The following is a 10371-nucleotide window of genomic DNA, read 5'->3' on the forward strand; positions in this document are numbered from 1 at the left end:
ATTAGAAAATGCCGAATAGCAACAAAATTATATAAGTACATAGTTATGTTCAAAATAATGAATTATATGGCTCCTAATGTTTTTTTAAAACCCTGTATTGATTCAAATGGTCATGGAATGGTTTGCCATTAGATATCAGAAATTGTTTTAAGGTGCCTTCATTTCATTTGTGTGGAAACTGAAAGGAAAATATTCAACACACTATAGCAAGACAAACTTGTAGTACTTGGCATGAAGATTTACGCTGTAGACGTATTACGAACCACTCTTGTAACTATTTCTTTGAATGTAACTTCTTTAAAGATTCTTCAAATATTTTTGAACCATTTGATTTGCACGTTAACTGACAAAATTTTCTTTGTTGAAACTATATCAAACCAAAACAAAATAAAATAAAATACTGTTCGATTAAATTATAATTAGTTTATAAGTATTTATTATCAATGTTGAACCGTTTAAGCAGAGAATGAATTCCTTTCATTTTCTTTGTTCTCATTCCTCTTTCACTTTCATTCACATTATTTATATGTTTTGCTTTCTGGGTTGTTGTTTTTCGAAATACTTTTTTTTTTTTTTTATGTCTATATCCTTTAAAATAGTTGGAGTCGCCGATATTGTTATGATATATCTCAAATATAAGAAGCCCTCACAAGTTGGACAACTTGTGCACAATCATTTTCATTTGTGTTGGTATAGTTGGCACACACATACACACACACGCACACAACACACACACACACACACACACGTACGCATGTACGCACGCACACGCACACATCACTAAATATGCATATCACACAAAAAGCCTTGTCATGAGTATTCCTTTAAAGAATCGGTATACGCTTTGGGAGGGTGGGCTTAAATACCTCTAACAATCACTTTGACCCCAGTTATGTCAGCTAACGTGGGTTTAGGCTTGCGAACGAACATCATTTGGGCGATTTACTCCATTTTTGCCCTCCCCCCCCCCCCCCCCCCCTCCCTTACAATTAGTAGCCATACAATTTACTAGTTCGTTAATAAATGGAACCCCTTTCGAAAAGTCTAGCGACGTCTACGTGACCTCGTTTATAAGTTATCAGTGGATATGAAATAAACGAACACGTACACAGCGCCAGGTTTGTGTTCATAAGTATAACAGTATAATACAATGACACTGTTTCTATTGTACCTCATTTAGACGGGTAACGTATTTGCATGTGTTTACACATTTGTGCTACTTTTATTAATGGTAGGATTAGTGTGTTCGTTATCAAACATTTTAATATGTGTTTTTTTTCCAAAATGACAAAGTAAACCAATACTGCTGATAACGGAAAGTGGCGTGATTATATGCTTGTCAAAATAAGTTAAGGAATGTTCAGCATGTCTAATAGTGTTAGGAGCAGATTCCATTTGTCCGTATACGTGTACAAAACTAATAATGCATAGATCTGTACGCACACGAGTACGGAGACCCATAAATGGAATCAAATCAACCTATTTGCATGGAACGTGATTGCTACGGATTACGAATTGCGGATTACGTCTATACATATACGTATACGGATTACGAATTGCGTATATACATATACGTATACAGATTACAAATTGCGGATTATGTATATACGTGTACGGATTACGAATTGCGGATTACGTATATACATATACATATACGGATTACAAATTGCGGATTACGAATATACAAATGAAATTTGCATCTGAAAATTTGTTTTGTTTAATGACCAAATTTTATTCACCATCGGCTATTGGGTGTCAAGCAGTCGGTAATTCTGACATATAATTTTAGAGAGGAAATCCGCTAAAAACAATTAGTAGATGCACCATCCTTCAGACAGGACTGCACATACCACGGTCTTTGATATACCAGTCATAATGCACTGGCTGGAACAGGAAATAGCCCAATGGGCCCACCGACAGGGATCGATCCTATTATTGAAAAGTGTTATAAATATTTAATTAATATTGAACATAAATAGTTATAAATAATTATTTTACCGCAAAAGAATGCTATTAATTACTTCGTAACTGGGTGGAGGGGTGTGTGGCCCCTTAATTTGAGACTAAAAATCTTTACTTTTTTCTCTAATATATATATATATATATATATATATATATATATATATATATATATATATATACATTGTATATATATATAAATATATATATATACATCTATATATATATATATATACTGACACACTTTGAAAACGCAATTTGGTTTTAATGTGACACTAAAAACATTATCTATTGTATATCTATGAATGTATTATTATAACATGCTAAGGTGTATTCCTGCATGTCAACTTCCGGTTACAAGCCAGAGACAAGACAGACAGATGACATGGTTTTATTTGGTATCATAACAAAAAAGCATTGTTTTATTAATTGGTTCATTATTAATATTAAGTATTATATATATAGAACGAAATTACAAAAGATCAGATTAAATAAAAACGCAATGCTAAGATTCATTATTGATAAAATACATTTTATAAAAATTGCCTGTATAAAGACTTTGATGATCAGTGGGAACCTTGGCAGCAGTTCCTCAAACAAATTGTATAAATTCATGTATAAACTTATTAATTACAAAATATACGAATAAGCTAATAAACATATTTTTATGCAAAATATCGCCAGTTTGGAAAACGTATCTCGACTTTCTATAATTTCTTTTCTTTTTAAGATCGCATTGATATTTTTTCTTTCTTCTTCTTCTCTCACTCTTTGTTTCTATTTCTAGTACTCTTCTTCCTAGTCTCCAGAATATTTCCTCTTCAGTTATGTAAGGCTTTTGCATTGCTAATATCCCGTTTTACAGTATCATGTTAAGCCTATCTGTTTCATCTTAATATTGAATACTATATGTATGTGTGCATACGGCTCGCGCCGTTTGTGTTCCCTTTCGTCTATCTTCGGCTTCATCCCTGTTACTCCACACGTCCGTGTCTGTCCCCCACCCCTCTCTCACACACACACACACACACACACATACGCACACACGCACATGCATATGTATACACATATTGTTTAATAAGTGCTTTATATACGAGTGTATAGCTTTAATTATGTATCGTTTATGTATATACAATAATACCATGTACATCAATGATTCAAGGCCACAACCTTGACCTTGCTTATGTTTCTGGGGACAATAAAAAAAAAAGACAAAAAACAGACAGACATGAGGAGAAACCATCAATAATCAAATTACTGTAATTGGATTTATTTGCCTCCCATGGCGTCCTATCGTGTTTCTGGATGTTGTTGCAGCCGACAAGAAGCGGTTACGTTGATGGTTTTTCCTTATTTGTCTGTCTTGTTTCTGAGTTGTAACCGGAAGTTGGCCTGTGCGAGGACAGTCTCGAACACTTCCAGTCAGGTGATATCGCTTTTCCAACCTTGAAATTGTTGAAGGGTGCACTTGAAAATGCCTAGCTAACCTTTGTTGTGAAATTCTACCAATCAGCATTCCTAATGCTCCGATCCTTGCTTAGTCGTGACATTGTTTCACACAGACTTATCCAACAATCAATCTATGCATTTTATGAGTCCAACGAATACGGGTTGGACACGCAAATTATTGTGAACATACTACACACATTTTCAATTTTACACAAAATTTTGCGTTTTCACATTTTGTGATAATTGCATGAAAAGATCCTCGTTATAAACTCGGAAACCCACGTTGACATGCTTTAATACATCTTAGCATGTTATAGTAACACATTCAAAGTTATATATTAGATATTGTTTAGTGTCACATTAAAACCAAATTGCGTTTTCAGTGTTAGCATATATATATATATATATATACATACATATATCGTATATAATTATTTCTATTCATATTGCAAATGAATCAAGTGGAATGTTTATATTTTACAGACTGACAATGATTGGTGTTCAAATAGCGTTGATATGCATGGTTTTAGTTTCTTCGTCGGTGTGAGTATCAATAACTCAGTAACTCTCTATGGATTCGGGTGTGATGGTATCGTTTGTTTGTTTGTTTGTTTGTTTCATTTAGCAATACCACTAGAACACATTAATTAATTAATCATTGGTTATTATATGTTAAACATTTGGTAATTTTGACATATAGTCTTAAAGAGGAAACTCGCTACATTAGTAGTAAGGGATCTTTTATTTTCACCATCCCACAGACAGGAAAGCACATACCACGGTCTTTGATATACCAGTCATGGTGTACTGGCTGGAACGAGAAATAGCCCAATGCTGATGTCAGTTTCAAACAGCTGTAGTTTACAATGTGTTGATGTGTCTTAAATAAATATTCCTTTCTTTACTTTCATACTGAGTACAAGAAACATGTTAATAACGTGCCTACTGAGGTGGATGTTCAAAAACTGATTTTACTAAATATTATTGTTACATATAAGTGAGTTACTATTTAGAAACACACACACACACATACACACACACACACACACACACACACACACACCAAAACACAAAACAACAACAAAAAACAAACATAAATACATACATACATACAACAAAACAAAACAACAAAAAACCTCAGTAAAAAACAAAGAAACAAAAACTGATACTTAATTTCTACATTTTATTTGTAGGCTCTGTGAAGAAACTTTGGCGGAATGGCAAGTGACGTTCAAACAGAATTTTAAAGATATGGATTCTGATCATGATAACAAAGCAACGTTTTCCGAATACGAAGAGTTTTTCCTTCATGGTTAGTTAAACATTTACTTGTATATCTGCCTTTTAGTTAACTTTCAAAATAAGGGCTTACGTAGCTCGCAACAATAAAATGTCTCTCTACATCTGTATGTTTCTCTTTCCATGTCCTCTGGTTGCGCGCGCGCGCGCGCACATGTGTGTGTGTGTGTGTGTGTGTGTGTGTGTGTGTGAACGAGACTGAAATACGGAGAGAGAGAGACACACACACACAGAGAACGACATATAGAATGAAAGACACACACAGATAGACGGCGGAGAGAGAGAGAGGGGGGATGGAGAGAGTAAAGAGAGAGGAAGGGAGGGGGAGAGAGGGTGGAGAGAGAGAGGGGGAGGGAGAGCGAGAGAGAGAGAGAGAGAGAGAGAGAGAGAGAGACAGAGAGAGAGACAGAGAGAGAGAGTGAGAGTGAGTTTCGCTATATTCACCTCGTGTGTGTAACCCTCCTGTAGGTAAACTACAGCAGACTCTCCAGGAATACCTGCAGGTGATGCCGGATCTCGATGACAGTGAACGACAAATTCTCACAGACGATTTCAGATTTTTCGACATTGATGGCGACGACATCTTGTCCGTGTCTGACCTTCAACACAACTTCAACACCATCGATCACAACCGTATGTATAAAACATACACACACGCACGCACGTACGTACGCACACACACAGAAACACATTAACACGTACACAGATATATAATATTTTATAATATACGCATACAGATACATACAGGTAGACTATGCACAACAAACACACACACACACACACACACACACACACACACACACTCAAAACGCGCAGACGCACACCTTAGATAAAAACTGTAATTTTATTTTGTGTTAACTACACAATGTACCCATGGTACGTTATATATTTATTTGTTATGTTGCAGATGACGGTTACATCGAAGAACCAGAATTTGTTGCTTATGCAAGCAGGGTAATTATTAAACAATAATTATAATCTCGAGAAAAACAAAGAAAACCTTTCTATCTTTATGCTTATTTCATATTCTTCTTTCATGTTTATAGATCGTTGAATATGGTTTTAGAAAACATTTGTCAAGCATACGTATATGTTTCTGAGTGGAACTAAAAAATCGTTTCTGGGAAAATAAACTGAACGAGAGAAAAAGTTCCAAATTACTGTCATTGTGATGGTCCGGGGGATACAAATTTGTAAATTTTGTAAATTTACATAAACTCAAAAATTAATTGCTCTACAAAGCAGAAAAACCATGGGTCATATGCTCAGACTATGTAATCCAGTGTGTTAAATTATATGTGTGAAGTGTGGAGTTTTGACCCAGCTCATGATGTAGAAAAAGTTCATATGGAATAATTCTGAATGTGAAAAAAAAGTAAAATGAATGCAGCTGTCTCAACATAATTAGGAAGACTGCCTCTACATATAGTACGTAAAGTAAGAATTATTAAATATTGGTTGAAGCTTTTAGAAACGAATAATTTTATCTTGAAATCAATATATGATGATATGTTAGAAGGCCAGGAGTCTTTTAACTGACTACATCATGTAAAACATTTATTATGTTCTTTAGGATTTGGAGATGTATTGTTTAATCCGAAAGTTGATAATCATGTAATATTTATAAACAATAGTTAAAATGCTTCTGTCAGATCACTGTATTCACGAGATAGACAAATTGTTGAATAATTCACCAAAATGTAAAATTTTAAGGCAATTAACAGATACTTTTTGTTTACAATACTATCTCTTAATTGACAAAATTTCAAGTTTGATCCCACCAATAATTAACTGAACAAGGATGATATGAAACTGAACGATCACGGAGAAAATGTATACATGTATAATCGGGATGAGATTGAAGATGAATTTCATTTTATTTTAATATGTCCATTGTATTGTTATATTCGCATATTGTACAAATGTATATATATATAAAAATACTACTGGCTAAGACCATCTGTTTTTAAATTAATACAATTACTGTCTGTTCAGAATTATAGAAAACAACCTTGTACCCTTGGAAAATATTTAAAATGTGCATTGCATTTAAGATCGTAACATGTATAACTGTCCATCCTCCAAATACACATCCACTTGTTTATATTTATGCTGATGATTGTTATATATCTTTTATAATATTGTATATAAATGTATGCTTATGAGCCACACGGCTTAAAGTAAACATACTACTACTACAAATTTGAGGGCCTGAGGAAACTGAACCTGTTACAGGGTTTTGAAGATTGCTTTCCCGAGAAAATTATAATTCTGTGTTTTTAAATAGACCCGCTGCTTTGTCGGATTCCCGGGGCGGGACGTAACCCAGTGATAAAGCGCACGCCTGGTGCGCGGTCGGTCTAGAATCGATCCCCGTCAGTGGGCCCATTGGGCTATTTCTCGTTCCAGCTAGTGCACCACGACTGGTATATCAAAGGCCGTGGTATGTGTTATCCTGTCTGTGGGATGGTTCATATAAAAGATTCCTTGCTACTAATGGAAAAATGTAGCAGTTTCCTCTTTAAGACTATATGTCAAAATTACCATATGGTTGACATCCAATAGCCAATGGTTAATAAATCAATGTGCTCTAGTGGTGTCGTTAAACAAAACACACTTTAACTTTACCGGCTCCCCCCTCCGTTCCGCGGCATCTAAAATAACCTGACGACAAACAAAGTAGTCATACAATTATATTTCTGGTTTTCCAGCTACTGTCACGTACTGCTGGATTTCACAATCTGATAGCTTAAAACAAATTATTCCAAACTGTTATGTAAATACAAAATAAACAAAATAACTGCCAGTCTGTGTGTATGTGTGCGTGCGTGTGTGTGCGTGTGTGTCTTTAATATCATGTGCATTTTTCCTTAGTGCGTCCTCTAAACAAAAATTCTATGATCACGGCCAGACAGATACACAGCGCATCTATAGAGTAATCGACTAGTAACTAACAACACGTACATTATTATCTAGGTACATATATTGGTTTATTTTCAGATGTATACGGAAAAACAACACCCAGCGTTTGGTAAATGAATGTTTGAAAGAAGTTCAGTTTGCCTATACATGTCGTGAGAATCAACGTACTGTTACTTTGTTAATACAAATTGAACAAAAATACACTGGAAATCATTGTGTTTGTCTGTCTTTTTTTTTTGTCTTTTTTTTTTTTAAAGATCTATTTTCTCCAGTCCATTCTGACCATGTCAAGGGTTGGGGAGCCTTGAATTCAATAAAACTACGAGGACTCCTGCTATGTGTTTCTTTAGTCGATCTGATTCTGTAAATTATATTAATCACAAGCTGAAGGACAATTCTTGTAACACAACATATCATAGGTCAATGTGACCTGATTATAGTTAGGTGTTGAAAGTAAAGTTTGTTTTATTTAACGACGCCACTAGAGCACATTGATTTTTTTATCTTATCATCAGCTATTGGACGTCAAACATATGGTCATTCTAACACTGTTTTTTTTATAGAGGAAACCCGCTGTCGCCACATAGGCTACTCTTTTACGACAGGCAGCAAGGGATCTTTTATTTGCGCTTCCCACAAGCAGGATAGCACAAACCATGGCCTTTGTTGAACCAGTTATGGATCACTCGTCGGTGCAAGTGGTTTACACCTACCCATTGAGCCTTGCGGAGCACTCACTCGGTGTGTGGAGTCGGTATCTGGATTAACAATCCCATGCCTCGACTGGGATCCGAACCCAGTACCTACCAGCCTGTAGCCCGATGGCCTAACCACGACGCCACCGAGGCCGGTAGTCAGGTGTTGAGTGCGTCGTTAAATAAAACAGTTCCCTGATTATAGTTGCATGACACATCGACTTTCTACAGTGTACTGTCAAACCAGCTTTCATATAGTCTGGAGGCAGAATTCAGAACATTTTAAATTAAAGTTTGTTTTGTTTAACGACACCATTACATGGGCGGATCCAGGAAATATTTTTAGGGGGGGGGGGGGGGGGGGGGGGGGGGGGGGGACCAAAAAAGAAGGGCACATTGACTCGTCAAAAGGGCACCTTACTACAAGTTTTGATATTTACAATTAATATGAATTCCTACAGTTCTACGTCATAATATACTAGCAATAATGAAGTAAATTGGCGTCACTCGCGTTAGAACCTCAATGGGGCCCCATTGAGACTCAATAACACAGGCACATATCTGCAAGCTTGCGCATGTACACGAAAATCTTGATTTCATTTATCTACAATATAATTATTGTTTACTTAAAAAAAAAAAAAATTCTACAAACAAAAAGGGCACTTGGACATTTTGAGGGCACTTGAACAATTTTTTGGGGGGACGCGTCCCCCTGGTCCCCCCCCCCCCCCCCCTTGGATCCGCCCATGCCATTAGAGCACATTGATTTATTTATCATAGGCTATTGGATGTCAGACATTTGGTAATTTTGACGCATAGCATATGTTTCCACTAGTGGCTTTTCGTTCTACCCAAGAGAGTCAAAGCGACCACCATGGTTATCGTATTCCAGTGGAAGTCAACTTTGAAAACTGTGTGAGGTCACCAGAGGTCATTAAAAGTCAAGGGAGGCGTGGGAACAATTGTGAAGAAAAAAGTAGATTTTAATTTTCTTCATAAATATTATCTTTTATTTGGGATTACTTATAAAGACAAATAACACACTGAAATAGCCAAACTGTTGCTTTAAAATTTTGATTTGCATAGTATTCAATATAAAAGCTAAACTTTATAGGGGCAATCAGGTCAAACACGAGTCTTATTTGTTGGAAAATAATTTGTTTTGTTTAACGACACCACTAGAGCACATTGATTAAGTAATCATCGGCTATTGAATGTGAAACATTTGGTAATTCTGACTCGTAGTCAACAAAGGAAACCCGCGCTGATGCAGCCAGATATCTTTTATATGCATTTTCCCACAGACAGGAAAGCACACACCACGGCATTTGATCAGTTGTGGTGCACTGGTTGGAACGAGAAAAAACAATCAGCTGAACGGAGTGTTGGAAAGATGCATACCCGGACCACCTACAGTTTAACAAATGAAAAAAAGGCGTAAATTTAGAATTATTAATAATAAAAAAAACATGACTATTCTTGCTAACCGGCGGCAGCCATTTTGTTTATTTTTCGATGCCTCCTGTAATCTAGATTGGAAGGGATGTGACGTCAGCTCCTGTAAACTACTGCTGTATGCACTCAGTAAACAAACGCAATAATTTAAGGCAAGAATCATCCTGGCTTGTAAAACAACATAAAATGCCAAGATAATTAACCAAGTGATAATGTTTTTTTTTTTAATTACATTATTTGCAAGTCAGTTCTGTTATTTAGATGGGACAGTCTACTTAATCAATAGGATTGCAGACTTATTTACAGTAATAAACCCTGTCGTTGCTAATGTCCATTACCATTTTAGGGGTTACAGGTTGGATAACATTTTTTTTAAATTTTAGCAATATGGTGACATGGGTCATGATCCACAAGTGCCTACATTTTCTCCTTACCATTGAACAAAGACTAATATACGTTTTTGATGTTAATAATACTGGACACGTGTCCAGACGACGGCATCGCTACCAAACAATTACATTGTCTGTTAATCCACCAAATACACACCAGGTCCTGCCAAATAGAAAGCACAGGTGGAGGCAACTAAAAGCCC

At 35.9% G+C, this 10371-nt stretch overlaps 2 protein-coding genes across 2 annotated transcripts in view; one reads left to right on the plus strand and one right to left on the minus strand.

The window, feature by feature from the left end:
* LOC121383007 (aldo-keto reductase family 1 member B1-like) overlaps window positions 1-10371 on the minus strand; it is a 69217-nt gene that overhangs the window by 17062 nt on the left and 41784 nt on the right. The gene's annotated exons all lie outside the window — the stretch shown is intronic.
* Window positions 1097-7843, plus strand: LOC121383012. The gene is made up of 6 exons (XM_041512741.1): window positions 1097-1118; window positions 3892-3951; window positions 4602-4720; window positions 5176-5340; window positions 5615-5661; window positions 7708-7843. Exons 2-6 carry the CDS (start codon window positions 3899-3901, stop codon window positions 7744-7746), a joined length of 423 nt encoding a protein of 140 aa, XP_041368675.1. The 5' UTR covers window positions 1097-1118; window positions 3892-3898; the 3' UTR covers window positions 7747-7843.

Source organism: Gigantopelta aegis, chromosome 10, assembly GCF_016097555.1.
Source record: "Gigantopelta aegis isolate Gae_Host chromosome 10, Gae_host_genome, whole genome shotgun sequence".
Lineage (NCBI taxonomy): Eukaryota > Metazoa > Mollusca > Gastropoda > Neomphalida > Peltospiridae > Gigantopelta > Gigantopelta aegis.